Source organism: Chiroxiphia lanceolata, chromosome 25 (genome assembly GCF_009829145.1).
Source record: "Chiroxiphia lanceolata isolate bChiLan1 chromosome 25, bChiLan1.pri, whole genome shotgun sequence".
In the NCBI taxonomy this organism is placed as follows: domain Eukaryota; kingdom Metazoa; phylum Chordata; class Aves; order Passeriformes; family Pipridae; genus Chiroxiphia; species Chiroxiphia lanceolata.
Window position 1 is genome coordinate 3,317,611 of NC_045661.1, and position 25,655 is coordinate 3,343,265.

At 49.0% G+C, this 25,655-nt stretch overlaps 3 protein-coding genes across 10 annotated transcripts; 1 reads left to right on the plus strand and 2 right to left on the minus strand.

The window, feature by feature from the left end:
- Positions 1–543: 543 nt before the first annotated feature.
- Positions 544–1,788, minus strand: C25H1orf74 (chromosome 25 C1orf74 homolog). The gene has a single exon (XM_032710636.1). It carries the CDS (start codon positions 1,745–1,747, stop codon positions 857–859), a length of 891 nt encoding a protein of 296 aa, XP_032566527.1. The 5' UTR covers positions 1,748–1,788; the 3' UTR covers positions 544–856.
- Positions 1,789–2,787: 999 nt separating this feature from the next.
- On the minus strand, positions 2,788–11,137 carry IRF6 (interferon regulatory factor 6). 7 transcript variants are annotated; one of them, XM_032710840.1, is made up of 8 exons: positions 10,479–10,483; positions 7,353–7,529; positions 6,290–6,494; positions 5,688–5,810; positions 5,421–5,567; positions 4,235–4,627; positions 3,743–3,861; positions 2,788–3,373 (listed from the first exon to the last, which is right to left on the minus strand). In XM_032710840.1, the coding sequence occupies exons 2-8, from the start codon at positions 7,524–7,526 to the stop codon at positions 3,152–3,154; spliced, it is 1,383 nt and encodes a 460-aa protein (XP_032566731.1). In that variant the 5' UTR covers positions 7,527–7,529; positions 10,479–10,483; the 3' UTR covers positions 2,788–3,151. The 7 variants fall into 7 exon arrangements, with proteins under 7 accessions (XP_032566731.1, XP_032566728.1, XP_032566730.1 ...); XM_032710837.1 differs by lacking the exon at positions 10,479–10,483 and adding an exon at positions 9,191–9,433; XM_032710839.1 differs by lacking the exon at positions 10,479–10,483 and adding an exon at positions 8,118–8,417.
- Positions 8,929–24,087, plus strand: GUCA1B (guanylate cyclase activator 1B). 2 transcript variants are annotated; one of them, XM_032710841.1, is made up of 7 exons: positions 8,929–9,264; positions 12,985–13,274; positions 13,665–13,763; positions 16,724–17,295; positions 19,407–19,556; positions 21,209–21,323; positions 21,922–24,087. In XM_032710841.1, the coding sequence occupies exons 4-7, from the start codon at positions 17,092–17,094 to the stop codon at positions 22,047–22,049; spliced, it is 597 nt and encodes a 198-aa protein (XP_032566732.1). In that variant the 5' UTR covers positions 8,929–9,264; positions 12,985–13,274; positions 13,665–13,763; positions 16,724–17,091; the 3' UTR covers positions 22,050–24,087. The 2 variants fall into 2 exon arrangements, with proteins under 2 accessions (XP_032566732.1, XP_032566733.1); XM_032710842.1 differs by having other exon boundaries at positions 16,814–17,295.
- Positions 24,088–25,655: the final 1,568 nt, after the last annotated feature.

Consider the following 25,655-nt stretch of genomic DNA (forward strand, 5'->3'; position numbering starts at 1 on the left):
CCCCCATGGCACTGAAGGACAAAGCCACTCTGGTCATCACTGACAGGTCTCACACAGGGAGGGAGGGACGGGGCATCCCATGCCATTGGGATCCAGCCTCCCTGGGTTTTTTGCCCCCAAATTCCCTTCTTTTACTTACTGCCTCCCTGTATGGGATGTTTTTGACCTGGACCATCTCTACTTGTACCTGACAAAGAAACCTGGCTCAGGGAGGCTCTTTAGCACAGTCCCCTTGTTTTCCCCTCGTGCCTGTTCTGAGCAATTTTTCCACCTCCCATCTACCAGGCCCTGTTCTATCCTGCTTTTCTAGCCTGTCTTGTGGCCAAGCATTCCCTCAGCCACACCTGCTTCCCTTTCACTGCCAGCATCACATTAATTTGAGAGAGACAGAGGTTTTAAGCCCCTTTTGAGCTGCACTGTGCAGGTTTTACAGAACTTGCCCCTCATTCATGCAGAGGCTCAGCTACGACCCAGTGCAAGACACCACCTCGTATGAGTAGTAAATACAACATGGAGCCTCCAATAAACTTCACAAATTCAAAGTACCGTGGTGTTCAAAGTTTTTATTCATCCTCAGCTGCTCTCAGCAAATAAATACACCCTTACAGGGCACAATCTGCAGGCAGGACCGAGGCTGCAGAGCAGCTGTCAGCACACACGTCCACACGCTTGTCTTCTTTAAAGTACATGTATTTGTTCTGCCACTGGCCCGTGAGGTCAGGAGCATGAGACTGTCACAATTCAGCCTTTGGTGCTCAGGGGCCAAGAGATGCAGTGGGTCACACACAGGGGAACTGGATCTTTTGCCTCGGTCCCCGATGTAAGAAAGGCCAAAAAGTCCGAGTTTGCTCATGTTTTACAAGGCAACAGCTGGAAGAGACACGACCTCACTGGAAATGCAGAGATCCACAAAGTCACTCTGAGCACTGAATGCCTCCTTCAGCTCGTCACACCAGGCATCCAGCACCTCCCCCAGCTCCGTGTGGAGGCTCTCCGGGATGCTGAAGGAGTAAATCTGGACCCTGAGACCGTCCTTTATCCTGGGGCAGGAGGCCTGGACCGTGAACACCCTCAGCGGTGTCAGTGCCAGGCAGTTCTCGGCGCCCTCCTCCCTGGAGAAGGTGTACACCGCGGGGTACCCCAGCAGCACCCCCACCACGGTGCACAGGTTCCAGTCCTCGGGCTCAACCTCGCTGCAGGACACCGGCCCGGCGCCGGCGGCCTCGGCACCCCGCAGGTGGTCCAGCAGGGAGGCGAGGTGGCCCTTGATGGCCTCGGCCTCCGGCTCCCCGCAGAGCGCGGGGCATCCCCTCCCGGTGGAGACGTCCACGAAGGGCGCGGGGCGGGCGCGGAGCATCCCTTCGAGCGTCCCGCGGGCCAGCCGCGGGTGCAGGAGCAGCGCCGAGCCCCCCATGCCCAGCACGTGGAGGCGGCTCGGGGCCAGCCCCGCAGCCCGCAGCCCGCGCAGGTACCGCAGCAGCTCGGCGGGTCCCGCGGCCCCGCAGTCCCAGAGCAGCGCCGGCTTCAGCCCCGCCGACACCGCCAGCACCTCCCCGGCAGCGTGCAGGGCACGGGCCGCCGGCAGCCGCCGCCTTGTCCTGCTCCCTGTGCCCAGAGCATCCCGAGGCCCCAGAGCATCCCGAGTCCTCAGAGCATCCCGAGGCCCCAGAGCATCCCGAGATCCCAGAGCATCCCGAGCCGCCGCCACCAGCAGCGCAGGGGACAGGGCGCTGCCCCCCAGGGCCATGGACCTGGAGACACCGCAGGGCCCGCGGTTCCGGGGCGGGTCTAACCCAGCACAGCCCCTTTCCCGAGGCGGGTCTAACCCAGCACAGCCCCTTTCCCGAGGCGGGTCTAACCCAGCACAGCCCCTTTCCCGAGGCGGGTCTAACCCAGCGCAGCCCCTTTCCCGGGGCGGGTCTAACCAAGCACGGCCCCGATCCCAGGGCGGGTCTAATTAAGCGCAGCCTCCATCCCGGGGCGGGTCTAATTAAGCGCAGCCCCGGTCCCGGGGCGGGTTTAACGAAGCACGGCCCCGGCTGGAGCGACCTTCCCGGGCGGAGCCGTGGATAAGGAAAAGGCTGTTTGGGAGCAGAAATAGGGAGAAACCTCCGAGCTCGGGGAGGGAAGGGATGGGGGCACGGCCAGAGGCATCGCCCAGCGCGCAGAGCTGTGATGTGACATTACAGCTTCACAGAGTCGCTGAGTGGTTTGGGTTGGAAGGGACTTTAAATGTCATCCCCTCCTCACATCTCCCACTAGCCCAGGTTGCTCCAAGCCCTGTCCAACCTGACCTTGGACACTTGGGATGGGGCAGCCACAGCTTCTCTGGGTAACCTGTGCCACGGTCCTCAGAAAGAAGAATTTCTTCCTAATATCCAGCCTAAATCTTCCCTCTTTTAGTTTAAAACCATTCCCCCTTGTTCTATCATTCTCTACTCTTGTAAAAAAATCCCTCTGCAGTTCTGTTGAAGCCCCTTTATGTACTGAAAGGTGCTCTAAGTTCTTCCCAGAGACTTTTTTTCTCCAGGTGGCTTCTCTGAGTTTGCAGAGCTGCTTTTCTTTAAAGACAAATTCCTGTGTCACCTGCTCCAGGTGACCCTGCCCTGGCAGAGGGGTTGGACTGGATGAGCTCCAGAGGTCCCTTCCAACCCTAGAAACTCTGTGATATATGGATTTACAGTGCCTGTGTATACACACCCCTATAAACAAAGCACAGTAGAAGAAGCATCAGCATCCCAGCTCGCTGCTACAGCCCAGTTAAAGAGAAAAAACTAGACAAGGTGATATTCTCCAGGCAGTTTTAATAGAGCAGATTATTTTCTTTTTCCCCCTCTAATGATCAAGTGCTTATATACAACGTATCAATAGGAGATTAAAAAAATATTACAGAATTGAAAATCTGATTTATACACAGGGGTTGCTTAAGCCAACAGCTGAAAAGGGTGAAGGAGTCAGAAGCATTCCTGTAATCCCCTCTGCTTTGAGGGCTTCCAAAACAAAAGCACCTATGAAACTATGGAATCAAGATGACCAGATTTACAGATTTTGTTTATTCAGGTGTAGGCAAGGCACTGGTTAAGAAACACTTTTCTATATGTACAACAGAAAGAAAACCCCGGGGAGGGGGGGGGGCAAAGCCGGGGGTCTGTCACTGCGCCGGGAGCGGCTGGGCCATGTGCAGGGGGGGGGCCTGCATGGGCCACCCCTCCTGGTGGTTCTGCAGCAGCCTGTAGAGCTGCTTCAGGTGGGCCACGATGTTGTCCTTGATGTCAGGGGTGGAGATCTGCAGCCTCACGCTGCCGCTGTCGAAGGAGCGCGTGAAGTCACCCGAGAACATCTCGTAGATCATCCGGGCCACGACTGGGATGACCTGTTGGAGAGGAAGGCATTTGTTTCAGGCCAGTGGCACACAGGATACCCCATTATTTTGCAGGGATCCCCCATTCTGGATGCAGGGGATGGTCTCCACAATAATCTAAAGAGCACTCACAGACTGATTCTATCCAACACATGTAATGTTTGTGTTTGCTCTCCCCAAACTCACCAGCCCTACTGGGTTTTTCCCAGTGTCAGAAGCCACAGGTCTCTGCTATGCTTGGGCACTGATCCAGAGACAACACATCAAACCCAACAAGGCTGGCACAGAATCACAGAATCAACTAGGCTGGAAGAGATCCTCAAGTCCAGCCTGTGACCAGACACCACCCTGTACGTGTCACCTCAGAGCCTCAGCTCCTACCTGTACCACAATCAGCTTCCTCTCCCTGGGCTTTCCATCGGGCCACTCTTCTCCAAAACAGAAGTAGATCTCATAGGGTGGCTGTTTCTCAATTTGTCCCTTCTGATGGGCAATCAGCTCTAGGAAGAAAAGTAGAATGATGCAGGGTTGTCCTCTGTCAGTTAGAAACACCCCACCCCACCTCACTGTATCATCCCAGGTCTTGCCTACACACTGTCCTTTGCCACCTCTTGCACATACACAGTTACATATTATTTCTTGCACCCAAAGAGCTTTTTTCTAAAAGCAAGGCCCTCCAATGTCTTCCAGAGCATTAAATGAGTGTACATTCCCTTTCTTATGCCACACATCTGCTCCATGGAAGTCAGGGAGATGGTGGCCCCAACCCACACTCCACGCACAAGCAAAATAAACAGTGCACCCAGACCAACCCTTTCCAACAGTGCCCAGACCAGCACCCAAAGCCCCTTCCCAGAAGCAGAAGTTACCTACCGCTCAGGAATGTTTCCAGACAGAAGAGTTTGACTTTCTTCTGCCTCTCAATCAGGTTTGGTGTGGTGGAGGAAGGCGCACAGGGCCCAGACCAGTAGACCTTGCACTGGCAGAGCCGCACGGCGTAGATGGCGTGGCCGCTGACCTCCAGGATCAGCCCCCTGTCCATAACGTCCAGCAGCCGACTCGTGAAGATCTTCTGCTTCTCGTTGGTGATTTGCTCCGTTCCTGGAAACTTCACTTGCTCCAAACTGATGGGCCCAAAGAGCTCCTCCTGGTCTGGCATGGGGCCCAGCTCTCCGTAGAACAGTCTGCACCCCTGCGGGTTGCTCACGGTCGTCGTGGGTCCGGTCTCCTTCCCTCGGTACTCAAACTTGATTTCCAGGTCTGTCACTGAGAGAGAAACTGTCACTGTGGCTTTTCCTACATGTTCCAGCATCAGCAGCAGAGACACAGCATGGAACCACGGAATCACAGAAATCCTCAAATGGTTTGGGTTGGAAGGGACCTTAAAGCTCATCTGGTTCCACCCCCTGCCATGGGCAGGGACACCTTCCAGTGGCCCAGGTTGCTCCAAGCCCCGTCCAACCTGGCCTTGGACACTTCCAGGGCTGGGGCAGCCACAGCTTCTCTGGGCAACCTGTGCCAGGGCCTCTCCACCCTCACAGGGAAGAATTTCTTCCTAATATCCAATCTAAACCTACTCTGTGAGTTTGAAGCCCTTGTCCTGCCACTCCATGTCCTTATGAAAAGTCCCTCCCTTTCTTGCAGGCTTCCTTCAGGTACTGGAAGGCCACAATTAGGTCACCCCAAAGCCTTCTCCTCTCCAGGCTGAACAACCCCAATTCTCTCAGCCTTTCCTCACAGCAGAGCTGCTCCACCATCCCTCTCAGCAACTTGATGTCTCCTCTGGACTCACTCCAGCAGCTCCATGTTCTTGCTGTGCTGTTGCTCTGCAGGTGAGGTCTCACCTGAGGGGGCAGAGGGGCTGAATCCCCCCCTCCCCTGCTGCCCAGCACAGGGTTGGCTTTCTGGGCTGCAGCAACCCACTCTACAGTCACAGGAACATTCAAACTCTACACAGTTGTTGCAAACAAGCAAACAGCCACAGGAAAAAAAGTGAAAACATTGGGTTTTTTTTTTAAAGTACAAGGGCAGAAGCACTATTACAAACCCACACACATACTTGGCAGAGAGCTGATCCAGAGCTCAGGGCTGCTGAAGAAGTCGTGCTGCAGCGCAGTTGGGGGCATTTCCATATCCAGAGGTTCATTCTTTGGCCACACAGCTTCAGGGCTGCAGTTCTCTGCACTGCCTGGAGCCATTGGAGATTCTAAAAAAAAAAAAAAAAAAAAAAAAGGCAACAGTTCTTCAATAAACCAAGATCTTACTTCAAGCATGCACCAATTTACAAATAAATAGCCCCAATAGTACATTAGTCTGTGCCACCAACCATTGATATTAAGAAATGGAAATGTCTCTTGAATAGGGACATGCTGAGATTGATTCAATTCTTCCTCCTCTTCATCATCAAGATCATTATCCTTTTCATCCCACGGAGCTGAGCCAGTGGAACCTGAAAACAAGCACATTCTTGTGGGTGGATGGTCAGTGTGAAACACTGCGATGCATTTCTTGAAAAAAACAATAAAATCTTTGTATTGGTTGTGCACAGCATTGGATAATTATTTGTGTATTTTTCAAATATAAGTAAAAGGATAAATGTGATCTGTACAACACGATATCTACAGTTTAATAAGTAGTTCTAGAGAGCTAAGGATAAAGTATTGATAAAGTAAGACACAGATAAAGTAAGATACAGTATTGCCAATATGAGACTGTTGGGCAGAGAGCACACAACTGTGTGCAGCTTTATTCATCTTAGTACTGGTATTAAAGTCTGGTTCAAGGCCCTCTTAGTTTAAGCCCAGGCTTACAGATGGCAGCTGCTCTCTGCTGCACACCAAGGCAGCTCGAGAGTTAATGCACAGAGGGAAAGGAATTGTTGGACAAATGCCTGCTCAGGAAGCAGCCCCGTGGCAGCAGAGCCCTCACCTGGATTAATGATTGATCCCTGGGACTGTGGGATGTCGCACACCTCATAAATTTTAATGGGGTTCATGGGCACCTCCTTGGTGCCATCGTACATCAGATTGAATTCCCGGCTTTTGTTGAGCGCACATCGGAGCTGGGCTTTCCACTTGGCAGGGTCTGGCTCATCCACTCCTTCCTGGTACTTCCCTGTTTCCACTGCCCATGCCTGGGGACAAAGTACACCGAGCTCAGTCCACAGCCATCTGCACAGAGCAGCTTTTATCAGGAACCAAGGCTTCCCAACAAATTCACTGCAAAACCCTTCTCCTGCAGAAGCCTTAACCAGAGCTCCTCTGATAACCACAACAGAAATTCCCCCCCCCCCCTTTAATAGATTTTCCCCATTAAAAGAAGGGGAAAGAAAAAAAAAAAAAGGATGGAAATCCGAATTTCAGGAAATCATTAGCAATTCTGAACATGCAAAGTACAAACTGTAGAGGGTCATGCACGGAGTTTTTCTAGGTCTCTCAGGTTCAACAGCAGAAGTCATTTGGAGCCATACCAAGGAGGAAGGGACTTGGTTAAAATGGAGTGAAAGGGCAGCCACAGATGTCCAGTGGCTCTCTCACCTCAAAAATCAGACTATCAGCCCAAGATGCCTCCAAGATAGAGGCCAGAAATTCCTCCAAGGAGTGCGGGGAGTTATAATCAATCCCTTGGGATAAGAATATTAGTGGCAGCAGCGATGAGTGTCTGTGATGAGCTTGTGGTGGGACCTCTTCAGATTTACGTAACAGCATTTACTGGTTTGGTGCCAAGAGCAAGGCAGCTCCCACATCCTAAACCCAGCAGATGAAACAAGGAGCAGCAATCTTCCAGAGCCCAGGCCTCAGACACCATCTGGCCTTTGGTGGTTGGAAAGGGTTAAAGAACTCAACACCGACTCAGGCAGTGCCAGCCTTGGCATCCAGGTGCACAAAGTGGCTTTTCTGAGGTCAGATAAATAGGACAAAATGTGCCTGGAAGCTCCTGGGCCAACAATCCAGTCCTCTGTCCCTGTCCCCTGAGCCCTGCCCTGCCTCACCTTGAAGATGGTGTTCTCCTCCTCGTGCTGGGGGCTGTGCCTGGTCGCGTGTTTCCAGGGGATCTGGAAGCGCTTCGCTTCCCGGTTCAGCCAGATGAGGCCGGGATACATCCCACTGTCCACCTGGGCCACCAGCCACGGCTTCAGGCGAACCCTGCGCGGGTGCAACGCCATGGTCTGCAAGAGACAGGGGTCGACAGCCACTCACCCACCGCTCCAGGTCAGTCAGGACCCCAATGCTCTAAAAAACCCTGAGCTCGTTACGTGAAAAACCGCCGGATTGCCGCTGTTCTTTTTCGTGTTGCTGCACATTGAAACCACTCATTCGGGCTCAGCTGGGCGACTCCTCTGCCAGCAGGAGTTACTCACACATCACTGAGCGGGCACCAGGACTGTTACAAGGACAACAACTCGCTATTAAACCTTCCAGAGCGCTATTAAACCTTCCTTATTCGCCGTCGCTGAGCGCGCGGAGGGCGAGCCCCGAGCGCAGCCGAGCTGGAGATAAAGCCACGAACAAGCCACAGCAAGAACAGGCAGCAGAGTTTCCAAAGCCTCAGCAGAGGGGCCGAGCCGATCTCGTGCTCCTTTTCAGTCCTGTCAGACCTGCCATCGAGGAGGAGAAAACCTCACACACGTGCTTTTAGCCCAGCTGGGGTGGAAGGGGCTGTTTTATCCCAGAGGCAGCCGTTCCTCCCCAAGTCATTTTATGGCTTTTTCCCGAATGCCCTGAAAGCAGCACAATCGTTGGCAAACACCACTGACCTGTAATAACCAGGATGTTTATCCAGAAGGACATGAACTGCAAGTCTGCCCTGCACTCCTGCTAAAAACCGAGTGCTGTTTACTTAATGTTTTCGTTTAAGTAGCCCCGTGTTGCCGACACAGTTGCAGCCAACCAACAATATTTTCCTTGTGTAGAACAAAGCCAAACAAACAAAATTAACGCCTGTCCCTCTGCAAGGCCAAGAAACATTCAGTGTCTTTGAATTTTAGCAGGGGACTTCTACATGTGCTTAGAAGGTGCATCCCCCGTATTCCTTTGCAAGTCTTGAAACAGAGGTGAGAAATTACAAATATTCCCATTAATAAAGCAGTTACAGGTTAAGTAAAACCTTTGCTATAAGCCCTGAATACTCTGCTGCAGGAGTTGCAAAATATGTCTAGTAGCAGAGATGGAGAAGATTAAAAAAATCCTATCCAAGAACTAGTCTAGGAACAGGTTTTATTTGTTCAAATACCTGTAGATCCCATTCAGATGCAAGTACTCACACAAAATTAATCCAAACACAATTTAGTCTATCTGTTAAACAAAGAAAATATTCAGCTTCAACTGCAAATCACCTTTAAATAATAGTTTGAAAATGTGTGGGCACATTAGCAGAGTGTTTCCCAGGAGCTGCAAAGGATCAGGAAGCAATCATCAGAATTATTCTATGCTCCTGAAACTCTGCTGTGTTGGTTCTCCATGTCAGAAGTGCCGTCAGAATTAAACTTTGCAGCGTGTTTGCAAAGACACAAAGTCCAGGTTAATCCTGGACTTGGAATCGAGAGCTAAAGCAGGTTTGGATTTCTCTTGGAAAGGAAAAAAAAAAAAAGTGGCATTTTAACAAAAAATCCTTCCCAAGGCTCGTTTCCACCGCTTCTTTTACACTTCACTTTACAGGCAGTTCCTTCTGACAACAAACACTGCATTTGCAAGGCCAGCAGTGAATTCAAACCCACAGAACGAGGAGAGAAATTAGTGCCCCTCTCCCAGCAAACGAGTCGGGTGCCGTGGGCTGGGCTCGGCCCGCAGACAGCGCCTGTCAGTGCCCGGCATTACAATGCTTTATGACCTTTTATCACCGATGACTTGTTGACACAATAACCGAGAGCAAATCAACTTGAATCCCAGTGCTGGGCTCAGACGGTGAGTCAGCCTCTTACAAACTTCAACTTCGATCCGGGGGGGGTGGAGGGGGGGTCCAGTAGTGCCGGAGACTCCGGGAATGTCTTCTCACTACTCCTGGGATTTGCCAAGGGAGGTTTGGCCCTCACTCCCGACCCAGGGATCCTCCAGTTCGCTTCATTCCCACTCAATCTGGGTGGTGTGTGGGGATAATTAGCACATCCCTGTGCTGCTAATGCACGGTCAGCGATGTAATTATTCCCCGTACCCTAATTATTATTTAATAAGTTTGACACTTCTCCTCGGAGAGGAGACGGTCACCCCGACGAGAACATCTCGGGAAGGGAGCAAACATCCTGCAGCCACTTCCCCACGACAGCAGAGCAATGACCAAGGTCAGGGACAGCCCCGGTGGGCTGTGGTGGCTCTCGGGGCCCTGGAGTGGTGCCAGAGAGCCCAAAAACACACGGTGCACCAGGAAAACGCGGCCTGAAGCCCGGCTCGGCTTTGCTTCACAGATGCTTTCACTCTCCACCTGCACTCCCAAATATATTCAGTGTTCCTGCTCCACCTCGTCCATTAAGCCTCTGAAGAAGGAAGGGTCTTCTCTGGGTTCGACATCACAGTTCCTGTTCCTTGCTTGCTACCTCTGATTACATCACCCTGTATCTCATGAATCTGTATCCATTTTTACAAAGACAAACGTCCCCACGGAGAAACTGAATTTCCATCTGACACTTAATCACCTCCCTACACCGGGAACCCGGAGCTCCCACATTTCAGAGATCTCTACAGCTCTCTTCTCCCATCCACCGGCGCCCCCCCTCCACAACACACCTGAACACGGTGAACTCTCCCAATTCCCAGCCACGGTGAACTCTCCCAATTCCCAGCCACGGTGAACTCTCCCAATTCCCAGCCACGGTGAACTCTCCCAATTCCCAGCCACGGTGAACTCTCCCAATTCCCAGCCACGGTGAACTCTCCCAATTCCCAGCCACGGTGAACTCTCCCAATTCCCAGCCACGGTGAACTCTCCCAATTCCCAGCCACGGTGAACTCTCCCAATTCCCAGCCACGGTGAACTCTCCCAATTCCCAGCCACGGTGAACTCTCCCAATTCCCAGCCACGGTGAACTCTCCCAATTCCCAGCCACGGTGAACTCTCCCAATTCCCAGCCACGGTGAACTCTCCCAATTCCCAGCCACGGTGAACTCTCCCAATTCCCAGCCACGGTGAACTCTCCCAATTCCCAGACCCTGCAGCCCGACCTGGAAACCCCAGCCCCCTACCGCGGGCCCGGCAGCCCATGAAGTTGGAAGGGGCACGACTTGTTCCAGTGTTAGTTTTTGGGGCGACACCAGCAGCGGCCGAAGCGGGTGGGGGGCAAACACCACCCTCGCCCTAACTTCAGGCCTCGCTTTACCCCGACTTGAAAGGCGTAGCCCGGGGCTAGGACAGCCCAACCCGCGGCGCAGATGGTGAAGGGAGCCATAAATTGCCATTTTCAGCGGGCTCTGCCCTCCCGGCTGCCCGCGGAGCCGCACGAACCCCCCTGGCACCACCACCACCACCACCACCACCATCCCGCCGGGATCGGGGCGCTCCCGCCGAGCCGCCGACCTTCCATCCCGCGGAGCCCCGTGGGCTTCTCCCCCCTCCCCAAACCCCGCTTCCCGTCCCGCGTGGAGCTGCGCGAAGGGCGGATCCCGCGGCCGCTCCCGTCCCATCTCATCCCGTTCCGTCGCATCCCATCCCCGCGCCACTCACTCACCCGCTCCGTCCGTCCGTCCGTCCGTCCGTCCGTCCGTCCGTCCGTCGGTCGGTCGGTGCCGCCGGCGGGTCGGGGAGCGGCTCCGCGCCCGCGGGGGCTCTGGGGCCGCCCCGCGGGGCCCGCGCGTGGGCTCGGGGAGCGCGGCGGCCGCGCACACTCAGCGCCCGCCCCGCCCTCACCTGCCCAGGTGAGCCCGGCGCAGCCGCACCGCCCGCCCCGCCCACGGGCACCGCGGGGGGAGAGGGGGGGGCGAGCAAAGGAACCCCCCCGCCCCCCCAAAAAAAAACCCTGGAAGGAGCATCCGCACCCCCCCGTCCTTCTAGAGAGACCCTTTTCACTTCAAAACGCGATGTTTAGGGAAAAAAAGTTCATTTTAGGCTGGTTTCCCCCCCCCCCTTTAAATGGAATATTTAGGAAAATAAGTTTCCTTTTAAACGGGATTCCCCCCCCTCCCCTTTTAAATGGAATATGTAGGAAGTAAAATTTCTTTCTGAAACTTCCCTCCCCAATTTAAATGGAATATGTAGGAAGTGAAATTTCCTTTTTAAACTTCCCCCCCCCCATTTTAAATGGAATATGTAGGAAATAAAATTTCCTTTTAAAACTTCCCCCCCTCGCCCCCCATTTTAAATGGAATATGTAGGAAATAAAATTTCTTTTTAAAACTTCCCTCCCCCTCTATTTTAAATGGAATATGTAGGAAGTAAAATTTCCTTTTACGACTTTCCCCCCCCCATTTTAAATGGAATATCTAGGAAGTAAAATCTCCTTTTAAAACTTCCCTCCCCCTCCATTTTAAATGGAATATGTAGGAAGTGAAATTTCCTTTTAAAACTTTCCCCCCATCCCCCTTTTAAATGGAATATGTAGGAAGTAAAATTTCCTTCTACAATTTTTTCCCCCCCATTTTAAATGGAATATCTAGGAAGTAAAATCTCCTTTTAAAACTTCCCTCCCCCTCCATTTTAAATGGAATGTGTAGGAAGTAAAATTTCCTTTTACAGCTTTCCCCTCCCCCCGTTTTAAATGGAATATCTAGGAAGTAAAATTTTCCTTTAAAACTTTCCCCCCATCCTCCTTTTAAATGGAATATCTAGGAAGTAAAATTTCCTTTTAAATGTGATAAATATGTGGGGGGTTTTTTCCCTTTTAAATTGAATATCCAGGAAATCAAATTTCTTTTTAAGTGGGATATATTCTTTCCTTTCAAACTGAATATTTAGGAAAGAAAATTTCCTTTTAAATGAGATATACTGTCGCCTTGTAAACTGGATATTTAGGAATGAAAATTACCTTGTAAATGGCATTTTTTTTTCCTTTTAAATGGAATATTTGGAAAAGAAAATTTCCTTTTAAATTTGACGCTTTTCTTTCCAGTTTAAATGGAATATTTTGGAAAGAAAACAAAACATTCCTGTTTGGGTTTTTTGGTTGTGGGGTTTTTTTTGCCATTCGAAGCATATTCTGCCGAGTTACAGAATCACAGAATCATTAAAGGTGGAAAAGCCCTCTAAGATCATCCAGTGCAACCATTAACCAGCACTAACCCACGTCCCACAGCACCACATCCACATGTCTCTGGAACTCTTCCAGGGGCTGTGACTCCACCACTCCTCTGGCTCTCCCACTCCAGAGCTGGACCATCCTTTCAGTGAAGGAATTTTCCCTGTTATCCAACCTAAACCCCTTCCCAGCACAACCTGAGGCCATTTCCTTTTGTCCTAAATCAATCCATAAAAATCCATATACGGGATGAAGTAAAAACCAAAGTCACCTCTGATGAACACAAAGCCACAGGAATCCGTTTTTTTCTCTGGAAAGCAGAAAAACATCCCTTTTCCCCACCTTCATCCCCGTTCTGGGATCACACCGACCCCTGGGAAGGGGCTCAGCAGCATCTCTCCCCTGGTCCCTGCTCAGTCTCCCACCCTCCAGCCTCACATCTTATTTAATATTTTCCTCGTAGGTGGAGAGCTGTGACTCAGTGGTGAATCGTGGTTTCAAGGATCACACAATACTTTACCAGCCAGTTTCAATGAACCAGAAAAAAAAATTAAAAAAAATAAAAAAAAAATTGGGATTTTCCCTTCTCCTTCCCATCTGTGATCACTATGGAGAGTCCTGCCTTTGGAAAAGCTGACTGACATCCACAGCTCAGGCCTTGGAACTGTGAGGGATTTTGGAAATCTTCACACACAGAGAAGGCAATTCAAAGTTTTTCTTGGAAAGTTTGCCTTGCAAGATGCCAAGTGCAAGGTAAATATCTCAGGCTTCACTCACCCAGCACAGAGTGCCACTCAGGGATAACATTAGCAGGAGTTTGTCAGCACATAATACAATCTTCCTGCCAATAAACAGGAGACAAAAGGTGACACTCCAAGGTCAGTGTGTTGGATGACAGTGAAAATGGGGGGTGAAAGGGGTTTGGTTGGTTGTACTTTAATATGTAAAGCAAGGGACAGCTGCTCCTGCAGTGCAATGTAATAATACATATATTACATATATTACATCCACCCTGGTGTTGTTCCTGCTGTATAAAAGTGTGCAACGGGATGGACAATCTTGGGAGCAGCTGGGAAGAGACACAGGGAGGTGTTGGGCTGAACTCCCAGCCCAACTATAAAAGGATCTTTGATCTCTCCTCAGATGGCTCAGCACAAAAGCTGCCGTTCATCCTCCCCACATTCCTGCTGTCCACGCCTCCCTCCCGCCCGGAGACAACGGGGACATTTAAGGATGCTTCAGGTTTGCTTTGTTTGTGGTTGGATGCTCGGGGAGCTTTGGGGATGACGCCGGCAGTGATGCTGCTCCCTGTCCTGCACTCCCTGACAGAGCAGTGGCAGCTGCCCTGGGCACAGTTTTGCTCTTTCTGGGCCCACTGGAAGGAGGGTTGAGATGCTCAACCCGCAGGAGGGGTCTTGGGGCAGGCCAGGGCTGGGGGATTTAAAATAAGGGAGCAACGTGGCAAAACAACCAGGGGAGGACTCCTTGGGTTTCATTCTGCCTCCAGTTTGACTGAAGTTGGTCCCCTCATCCCTGCCAGCACCTTGCTGCCTCTGTCCCAGCCTCCACTGCCTCCCCAAGCAGCAGCAGATGCCAAACAAATGAGTCTTCCCAGCTCTCTGCAGGGTTTGGTGGTTTTTTTTTTCCCCCTCTTGAGTTTCTCCCAGGCTCTGCTGGAGCGTGTGGCAGCACGTTTGGGACTGAGCTGACAGGAAATAAGCTGTCTTTTTTCCATGCTCTTGGCTGGGAAACTCCACAGCTTTGGAGCTGTATAGGTAATAATCCTGGGATAACTCATTAGGCAGGACATGTAGTCAGATGTTGCCTGTTGGTAACTAATCATTCAAAGTGTTGATTCTGACAGAACATACCCAGCATTGATGCTGCTCCTTCAGGCAGCCAAAAAGGACCAACCTCTGTTTTCTAGAAAGAATTATTTTTATTTTTACTTCTCTCTGCCTATGTTTACCTCTACCTGCACCGTTTTTTCGAATCAAATTAAGAAATCCTTTGGCTGATAAACTGTCCCTGATAAAGTGACACTGTGCTGGCTGAGAGACTCCTCCAGTGCAGTCTGCAGAGCACACACCACCACGAGAGGATGTGCAGAGGAATTTTCATACCAGGAGCTATAGGATTGACTTTATTTCACTGCCAAATTAGCATCACTGCTTTTATCAACATGATTGTATGTCATGATACCTGCAAGAGCAGCAGCCAGGCTTTGTAACCCGGGCCTCTTGCAGCCCTTTGCTCCTGGCTGGAGGAGATTGCAGCCATCAAAACAAAGAGGAACCATTTTCACTCCTGGGAACAGATCACCGAGTTCCCCATAAGGCAAAACAAAATTATGCAATGAGTCAAGGCAACAGTGCTGGGCATGTGGAGTCTTGTTGTGTGCTCTGAGCACTCACATTCCAGCAGGCAGCCAGCCTCCCCGTGCAGGAGAGCAGCACAAAATGGTGGGAGGCTCCAAAGGGCACATCCAAAACTCCCCAGGTGTGCAAAAAGAGAGATGAGTCCTCAGGTGTGCAGGAAAAGAGAGATGAGTCCTCCCCACCCCTGTCCTGGCACCGCCTCTGTGGCCTGGGAGCTGTTTGTGACCCTGAGAGAACCCGTGTCCTCACCAGATACTACCCCAAGATGACTCAAAAAAATTATATAAAATAATTTACAAACACCACCGTGGCTGCCACGGGCTTCTTTCCAGTGGGTTTAGTTGAGAGGAAAACACTGGGGGATGGATTTGCTGTTATTTTTCCTGATGAGCCAGAACCTCGAGCTGCTCTGCTGTGGAAAAGAAATCTCAGAGTCAGGGGCTGAAGTTTGGCTGAAGCATTTACAAAAGGAAGGACTGAGTTCATTAAATGTGCTGAATTCTTCTAGGCACGAGGATAGAAGACACAATTCCTCTGCATTATTAATAAAAATATTTTAATTAAAACAGAATAGTCTTTCTGGCAACTTCTCTGGCCCTTCCCATCCATGGGATGCTTCTGCTCAACTGTCTATATCCTCTTAAGTGAAACCATGCATTACCTGGGTTCACTTAAATATAAAAATGTAAAAGTGTAAAGTTGTACTATACATGTAAAAGTGTAAAGTTATACTGTGCTCCTGCAAATCTCTGGATTTTGCAGGAATATCCCTGATGGAATACACGTGGAACATCACTGATGGGTTACTCAGAGGTGTGAGTGGACTCAGAGCAAACCCTGTTCCACCAGTGCAGCATGAATTGCTCTACTGTTCTGCAATATCAAATTTTAGCCTGATTCTTACCCAGTATTCTTCCTTCTGAGAGACTCTTATTACAAAACCAAGCCAAAAAAAAAAAAAAAGGAAGATCCAAAAAAAGTGAGCAGCTTAAATCCTTCAGGGCCTCAGCATTAGAATAAGGGAGTCCATTGTTTCCTATTAATGCTGCTCCAATCCTCTTAATAAAGATAACAGGCTGGCTTGGGCACATTTATAGCTACAGGTCATTCTTTCCAGCTGACACAGATAATGGTTGGACTCAGAACAATTGGTCTGATGTGGGTAAAAGCTGGTGGGCTCCTGGAAGAGAAGGAATGAGGGATGGGTGGTGTAAAGAGAGAGGAGGGTCTGAGCTGTGGCTGTTGCTGAGCTGGCAGAGGTCAGGGGGGATCTGGAATAAAAGCAATAAGCCAAGTTCAGTGGGAAAGGGGGAACTGGAGTGTTTCCATGGATAAAGGCACTAAAGAGGGAAAAGGGGATAAAGGAGAGAACTCTTTTTAAAATAAGGAAATAAACTGTTCCTGTTATTTTTGACTTAAGGTTCTAGGACTGAATTGTGAAAATAAGAGGAAAAAGTGGTTTTGTACCTATTTACTGGTTCTCTCACCCATTTTGTATAGAGCACAGCCTATAGCAGGTATTCAATTAAATTAATACATTAGCAGTTTTTTTTCACAGGAGTGCTTGGTTTTTTTCAAGATTTCCTCCCTGTGATTGTTGTTTGTTCTTATGCCCCATCTCACTAAAGCAGTTGAGTCACCCTCCCCAAGCCAGCACTGAAAAAAACTAATGTTATTTCCCTTAAAATCCTTTTTTTTTCCCCCTTTGAAAATCTCCAGTATTTACATTGTGTGTAAAAAGGGACCCTCAGCTCTCAAATTCTCTGCCACCAAGGCATTAATGCATAGAAAGACTCTGACCCTCTGGAGTTTGTTTCTAAATAGGGCACAGCTCAGAACATCTGAAGGTCTCTGGGGCTCATAGGAGGGAATCTCCTAATGATCTTAGTTACTTTTATACCTGCCTGAGACCAGGGTGCTCCAGTGCAGAGAGGCAACCCTGAGATCACCCAGTGAGCACAAGGAACTGGAGCAGTGAGAACTCGGGAGAGAAGGGGGCAAGAAGAAAATAAAACAAGAAAAGAAGGTGAAATAACCACACACAGTATTAACATCGAATAAAGGCACAAGGCAGCCAGAAGAAAAAGAGCAAGGGAACAGCAACCAAAGGATATTACAAGCAAAGGAATTTGGGAAGGTTTTCCTTCTTTTCCTTCTGTTTTTTTGTTGTTTTTTTTTTTCAAACCTGCAAAATGGGACAGCAGTTTACCAATGCTGAAGGGGAGCAAGGAGAGATCGACGTGGCAGAACTGCAGGAGTGGTACAAGAAGTTTGTGGTGGAATGTCCCAGTGGGACCCTCTTCATGCACGAGTTCAAGAGGTTCTTCGGGGTCCAGAACAACCAGGAGGCAGCAGAGTACGTGGAAAACATGTTCAGAGCTTTTGATAAGAACGGGGTAAGTGGTGAGGGGTTCTTACAAGTTGTTTGTGTCATAATTTGTGTGTCTTTTCCCGGGATTTGCAGGTGTTTCAGTGCAGCTCACCCTTCGTGACACTGAGGCATGAGGAGGAGCACAGGCTGCACTGGGCTGGGATGGACTTATCTTCTCCTAAATCTCTACCCAAATTAAGATCAGAGTGTCCCCTTAAAGGACTAAGGCTGGATTAAAAGGCTGAATTTTAGCAGTGTCACATTTTGAGACAGTGTTGTTGAAAGATCCTCAAACAGCCAAGGTTCCTACATGGAAAAATTATTTATCTGCTGTGATAAAGGGGGAGTTACAGTGGAGGAAATTCCTGCTCAGGCTTGCTATATGTTGGAGGAAATGTGTTTCTATATGTATATATATAGCATGAACAGGTGGTATATAACAAAATATTGATTTTAGCTTGGCTTTCCAAAAGCAAAGGAATGCTGAACAATTCTGACATTCTGGCTTTGATTCCCTTCTCTGTATTTGTCATCAGGCACCTGGAAAAAAGTGGGCTTTCTGGTTTAGTCACAGTTCAGACATACCCAGGCTCTGCTGCCAAAGGCAGCCTAACACTGGCCTGGGATATTTTAAGTACTTAAAATAATGTCACACAGTTGTTTTTTTTATCTAGACATGGGTAAGCAATGCTTGCCAAGTGGTTCAGTTCTTTTTTCCTGAGTCTTTTGATCCTATGTCAGCTCTGGGGTTGTTTGTTGCTGTGTATTAATACAGGAGAAGGGGAGACAAGTCAGTCATCTCTGACAAACTGATTTCCCTCATGCTCCCTTTGAAACCAGTGGCAAAATCACAGTGAGGTGGCAACAAAAGTCAGTTTGTGAGAAAGGATTAAAAAAACCCCCTATGGAATATGTGGGCAGGTCAGACTCATCTCAGGATCTGAAGCTGGAAAAGCCCACATTCCTGAAAAAAAAAAAAAAAGAAAAAAAAGAAAAACAGAAAGGTTCAGGTCCCAAATTTTGTTATGAAAGTTGTGCAGAGCAAACAGATGAAGTCCCATTCCTAGTTTATAGGAGCTTTCCTAACAAGACAAAACCCCCCCTGTCTTTAAGGGATGCTGATATATAAGGAACACTAAATTTAGGCAGGGAGTTTGTTTGAATATCCTGAGGGTATCTAATCAGTTGATCAGGACCTAACGACCCAAAGGATTATTGGTAATACAATAAGAAGATGGAACCAACTTCTCAATTGTCTTTTCCTGCTCTCTGGGCAGCACAAGCAGTTGTTGCTCCCAGGGGCTGTGGAGCATTTTGGTGCCTGTGGGGAGAGGGGGTCACCCAGCCCCAAATCTCCCAGGGGTTTGCTGAGGGTGGGGAGGGCTGGGAGGTGCCAAAGGGGCCCTGGGGAGGGTGTGGAGCTTTATGAGGACCATATTCTAGAGTGCCCTGAATCCCTTCAGGGTGAGGTTTTTAGGAGGATGAATATCCTGGTGTAAATCCTTTATTGGGGGTGTTCTGGCTGCCTTCTTCAGTTTGGTGACAGGTCCATTGTTGAATTCTTCCTCGGATCAATCAAGATAAAACCAGACAGAAGGATGGGGGAAAGGGGTAATGATTGGGTGTTCAGCAGTGAGGCAGCTGAGGTCATTGAGAATCTCTTCCCCAAAAAGCAAATGTCTCCTGCACTGATCCTCATCCTCAAGGCCAGGTTGGACAGTTTGGAGCAACTTGGGATAGTGGAAGGTGTCCCTGCCCATGGCAGGGGGTGGAATGAGATGAGCTTTAACATCCCTTCCAACCCAAATCATTCTGTGATTCCTGATCAAGTCGTTTTGTGGGGCATTTAAATCTCTAATTTCTGCAGTTTGACAGGTGTGTGTCCCCCCCTTATTGCACTGCTTTGCAGGAGAATTGCTTTGTTCCCCACTGTCACACTCCTCAGAGGGGCTTGGCTGTGCCTACTGGTGGTTCTGAGCTGGCACAAACCTTCTTTAAAGTGCCAAATAAACAGTTGTCCCCTTGGAATACCTTTTTGGCAATTTCAACCCAGGTTTTCTAGAGCTTTCAAAGCAGTTTTCTATCAACTTGCACCCAGTTAAGTGTCATCCAGCTGCTGCTTTCCTGTTTCCCCAGGATAACACCATTGATTTTCTGGAATATGTGGCTGCCTTGAATCTTGTTTTGCGAGGAAAACTGGAACACAAGCTGAGGTGGACGTTCAAAGTGTATGACAAGGATGGGAATGGCTGCATAGATAAACCTGAGCTGCTGGAAATCGTTGATGTAAGTAGGCATTGCTTCATCACTTCTTTAAGCAATCCCTGTTCTTTGGCAATGTGTGTGGGGCTTGTGATAATCAGGTTTCAAGGATGGTGATGGAGTGAAAATGCCTGACCTCTGGTGAAAGGGTTCTGTGCTCAGTGGTTTGGAGCCTGGTGGGGTGTCTGAGGGGTCTGTTATACCCCCTGTGGGCAGCCTGGCCCTTGCTGCTCTGTCAGGGATCCTGTACCTCTGCTCTGCCTTTCCTTCCAACCCCTTCACACCAAGATTCATTGCACTGCAAGAGGGTTTCACCCCATGCCCCTTATAGGAGCTGTTTTCTGCCTGAGTAGCTGGTGAGAACACACTGAGAGGCACAAGTTAGTACAGAAATCCATTTTTAATGGTTCCTTCCTGGGTTTCTGCAGTTCTGCACTTAGCTTTGATCAGTGACTGTGTGAAGGTCTGAGAAGGGGCACTTGGGTGATTCTGTGATTTGATTAGCAAGGTGGGAGCTGGTCTCTTCTCCCAGGTAGCAAATGATAGAACAGGAGGAACTCACCTCAAGCTGCACCAGGGGAGACTTATTAGATTAGTTATTAGAGAAAATTTATTCGCTGAAAGGGTTCTCCAGTGGTGAAGTCACCATCCCTGGAGGGATTTAAAAGCCATGTAGATGTGGCACTTGGGGACATGGTTTAGTGGTGAACAGTGCTGGGCTAACAGTTGGACTGGGTGATCTTAAAGGTCCTTTTCCAACCTGAACCATCCTCTGGGGCTCAGCAGACAGTCAGACACAGGGGGCCTGTGCTCTTATTTGATGTGAATACCTTGGTGGTGTGCTGGAGCACCTCAGGTGCTGCTCCCCCTGCACAGCAGGGCCTGGGAGGCTCAGTCAGTGGTTACCACACGTTCTAGGATCTCAGGGAAAATGCAATATCAAGACCACATCAGGAATTGAACGTGTGGAAAGCAGATTTTGGCTGGGAAGCATGAGCAGGTCGTTACCTGCAGCCCCAGGTGTGGGGGAATCGGGTCAGCCTGTCTGGGGCATATCCCATTTTAGTCTTGAGGTCAGCTAAGAACTGCAAGAACTGTGTAAGGCCACTGCTAATCCCCTCTCTGGGGTGACTTTAGACAAAACCCTTCAGCCTAAGGAGTAAAGGTGACAGTGAACAGGTGGCTGTCAAGGGAGGAGTAGATAAAATCTGAGCCTTTCCCGTGGCAAAGTGGAACAGAAGCTGTGGGTCAGGACACGTGCTAATACAGGCTTGATCTTGCAGCTTGGGCACAAGTTCCCTGGGAGAGAGAGGGCTGGGTAGGTCCAGCTGTGCCTGGCTTTGGATGTTAGCAAAAAAATCCTGGTCGGGTCAGATGACTCTCCCATCTGTGAAACTCTCACTTTGTTCTTTGCAAAGGAACCCCGAGGTGTGACCAGTACCTGAGAGGAAAACAGGAGGGCAGCAGTTTCAAAGAGCAGATGAGGTAAATCTGCAGCCTGTGTGGGTGTAAGGTCAGAGGTTTTCATTCCAGATCTGAGGCTGCTGAGTGGCAGAGCCTTCCAGAGAGGTCAAACCCACAGCCTTTGAAAAAGACCTTCACAGAGCTGGGATGATAATGGACTTCACTGCTTTTCACTTTCCAGTTCTTCTCTTAATTTGTGACTGTCTTTTCAGTCTATCTACAGGCTGAAGAGGGCGTGTTGGTCGGACACGGAGGACAGGACCCCATTGCTCACCCCAGAGGAGGTTGTAGACAGGATATTTGAGTTAGTGGATGAGAATGGGGATGGTAAGTGATCAGTGGCACAAACTGCATTCATGTCTAAGGAGAGGTACCTGTGCTGGCCAGGCTGGCTCTGACTGTGGCTCTCCAGAAATCCCTTGTGTTACTCAGACACCCCAGGTTTGGTTCTGCTCTGTTTGATAGAATCAAAAGTAACTTGGTGGAGGAGGGTGACATAATTATTGTTATTTTAACATAAAATACACTGTTCTGTCTGGATTTTGATGCCATACAGATCTCATCCTCTGAAAGCCCCAAGAGCCCAAGGGCAGGTCCTGGTCCCAGCACAAATAACCTGAATAAAGACAATGGTTCCAAACTGGGGCTTGCAGGATCAGACTTGCAATCCTGGAGGAGCCTGGGGGAGCTACTGAGATGTTTCATGTCTCTTGTTCTGATGGGGCAGGTGAATGCACTGGCCACAACCTGTGGTTTGTCTTTCAGAGCCCTGGCCTGAACTAGGGTGGGGGAATGAAGCAAGCTCTTGTCTGATTAGCATATTATCTGAAACACAGATGGTATTTGCTTCCTGCCTTCTTCTTCTTCTTCTCTTATCTCTCCCCTTTTGACTCTGCATCTTGTGTCCCCCTCATCTCATCCACAGGGCAGTTGTCTCTTGATGAGTTCATTGATGGAGCCAGGAAAGACAAGTGGGTGATGAAGATGTTGCAAATGGATGTGAACCCCGGGGGTTGGATCACTGAGCAGAGGAGAAAGAGTGCTGCACTTTGAGAACATTCAGCTTTGGTACAGCTGACAGTGTGATGCTGACTCCAAGTGTGACTCTTCCTCTAGGGTGGTAGGGACTTTCCCTTGTAATCCAATCTCAGCATCCAGATGAAAACTTGGGTGGTTTAAGAAGCCGTATCTCGACCTAAAACCCATGTGCTGCTGGTACCCAGAGACTATTTTTGGCCCATGAACAAGTCTTTCTGTGTACACAGTACTGTGTTTGCCAGCTCTGGTTTTTGGTTACACCCCAAGGAACAAACTTTTTTTGTTGTGGCTTCCTGCAGCAGATCCTGAGCAGGGTTTTAGTCTGAGGACAGACAGGATGGGGAGGTAAGAAAGCCAGGCAGTGGTCCTGGTGTTTGCATCACTCAGGGATACAACACATCAAACCACCAGTGGCACCAACAGAGGGGCTCTGGCAGGTGTCAGACATCCAGGATGTCTGGGTGTGTGTTTTGTAGCCTATAATGTCAAATTAGTGAACACCAACAGATTGCTGAGTCCAAAAATGAGAATTGGACTAGAGCAGTAGCCAAGGCACCACACAGAGCTGAGGGAAACAATGCATGGGCTGGAGAGGGGGAGCAGTAACTCCTTCCCCTCCCTCCTGAGGACCAGATTCTGCTCCTTCTGCCTGTCCAGAGAGTCTCTGAGGGGCTGGATAAATGCTGTTCTAAACACTGAGCAGCACAGGAATTGCTCCTCTTCAGGGCCCCATTTAGAGGACAGAAGGGCACAAGTGGGACTGGGCTCCTTTTGAGCCCTTGGTTTTTAGGGAATCATCACTCTGGAACAGCTTCTGCTCTGTGAAGGGTGGGTGAGCTCCAGGAGCTCCAGGGCTTTCACTGCACTGGGGAAAGCTTTGTGTGGAAGCAGAGATAAAGGGGAGAGCAGAGTTTTGGTTGGCAGTGTCTGCAGAGAGAGGATTTGTGCTGTTTTATTGGCAGGACCACCCAATCCTAAATCACAGGATGGTTTGGGTTGGAAGGGACCTTAAAACTCCTCCAGTTCCAACCCCCTGCCATGGGCAGGGATGCCACTCTCTAGATCAGGTTTCTCCAAACCTTGTCCAGCCTGGCCTTGAAAAGAATAGAAAAAGTGACAAAAATCCGAGTTATGAAGCAGTACAGTGGTTTTACACTGGACTTAATTTAGCCACAGATACCAAATTCACACACACTGCAGGCTGAGCTCTGCTGTTCTGACCCATATTTCTGCATGTATGTATGTGGAAAAAGAATTTGGGTTGAATCAATATTTTGGGTCATCTTTATTGGATTTACTGGCTCATTTACAGGAAAAATTTAATCAGGGAAAAATAACATGAGTTTGCCTGTTTTATGTTAATTTTCCCCTGGGGTCAGTGGACCAGGTCATACCAATGAAACGATTTACAACCCCTTTTTTGTGGCCTTTAATTAGGAGTGTACTATCTGTCATTAGTTGATTAGTTTGCTGGTTTGTGGTCTTGTCACTTTAGCCAGTGTTTAAATTCAGGGACACGAGGAAGTGTTCAGGATAAGGCACAATCAGTGCTAGGGTTCAAATCATATAGATTTCCACTTCAAAATAGCCTTTCTAGGAGTTCTCTGTAAATACACACTAGTCTGTGCTGTGCTTACTTATCAGAGCTGATTAGACTCCTGGTTTATGCTGCTCTTTCAGGCTCTTTCAAGTCAATAGTTTATCAGCCAAAGATCTGACAGAAAAATCTCGCTTCTGACTCACATGAAAACATTCACTTTTGTGAAATGTGAATGAAAACATTCGACTTGTGGAGAAATGTTTTCACGAGAGGATACAAATCTCTAATTCCTTGAATTTCAGCATCTCAAACTCTGCTTCTTGCACAGGTTTGAAGTGGCTGTTTAGTTACTGCAGTTGCACGTTGCTGGTTGACTTCAATGCTTTAAATTCTCTAACTCTGCTCAGCCCCAGGCACTGGAGGGGCTGTTTGGTGGGCTCGTGCCAGCACCCCTCTCCTGGGGTGCACAGGGCACCCAGCTCTGAGCCCTTGTACAGCCCTTGGTAGGAATTTTGTAACACACGACTTGAATAAAGAAAGATTTATTAAAACCCTTTGTTTTGTAGCATTTCCGTTTTTACTGAGCATGGAAGTGAAGACCTGTGTAAGCACCCGAGCCTTTGAGTGAAACTGTAGCCTGTGAGGCTGAAATATTGAATTTAGGGGAGGTGTTGGTGTGAGAGCTGGGTAAGGCAGAGATAAGGCAGAGATGACAACGCTGCTGCAGAGGCAGAGCAGGGAATGAGTCTCTTCTGTTTCACTTTCATGTGATGACAGCAAAAAGCACAACAATATGAGTAAAAAAATGATACTTCTCAATGGAATTTGAAATGGGTGCTTAAGATAAAGTGACCCTACCAGGGCTGAAGCAGGAACCCTGAGGAATTTAGGGCTCAGGAGCTGGATGTTTCCACCTCCTCTGGCCTGGGCAGATCTGGGATGGACACAGTGGATGTAGTTGTGTCAGTGCTGGCATAACCCAGTGGAAAATTGTCCCTCTTCCTGACTGTGTAATCTTTTGTCAAGGAATCACAGGCTGCTTTGGTCTTAGTCCTATTTTTAAATCCACAGGTATAAACACCCTGATCTCTTCCCAAACTCAACTCAACGTTTGCAGCAAGCTGTTGATGTCAGGCATTCTGCATAATCCGTTTTCCAGACTTACAGCCCGGCTAGAATTGGATTTGGCTGATCGGATTTCTTTCGGGGCTAAATTTGGAAGCAGGATGGCTTGGAAAAGGCAAATGCCATGTGATTTTTCTGGGCTACCATCTGCTCCCAATGCTTGATGCCCCTGAAGCTGGGCAGGATTCAAAGTGGGACAGTCAGGTTAGAAAGCTGGAAGATGCATCCCTGGAGAAACTGCTGAGCAGCAGAAATAAAAGGCTGAGAGGGAAAGAGGATCATTGCACCCAGCTCTGTGCTTAGGCAGGCTCTGGGTCCCTAAAATGATGTTCAGAGAGGGGAGGCTCATCCCTGGGCAGCTGGGGCTCAGTGGCTGCCCAGAGGGAAGGTTCGTGTCCAGGTCATTCCCAAAGCACCTGTGTGCAGCTCTGCCAGTATGGAAAAATGCCTTAAAATTAATTTCCCTCTTTCTTTCCTTCCTTTTCTTTCTTTTCCTTCTTTTCTTTCTTTCTTTTTCTTTCTTTTTCTTTCTTTTTCTTTCTTTTTCTTTCTTTCTTTCTTTCTTTCTTTCTTTCTTTCTTTCTTTCTTTCTCTCTTTCTCTCTTTCTCTCTTTCTCTCTTTCTCTCCTTCTCTCCTTCTCTCCTTCTCTCCTTCTCTCCTTCTCTCCTTCTCTCCTTCTCTCCTTCTTTCCTTCTTTCCTTCCCCTTCCTTCCTTCCTTCCTCTTTCTTTCTCTCTCCTCCTCCCTTCCTTCCTTTCTTTCCTTCTCTCTTTCTCCCTTCCTCCTCTTCTCTTCTCTTCTCTTCTCTTCTCTTCTCTTCTCTTCTCTTCTCTTCTCTTCTCTTCTCTTCTCTTCTCTTCTCTTCTCTTCTCTTCTCTTCTCTTCTCTTCTCTTCTCTTCTCTTCTCTTCTCTTCTCTTCTCTTCTCTTCTCTTCTCTTCTCTTCTCTTCTCTTCT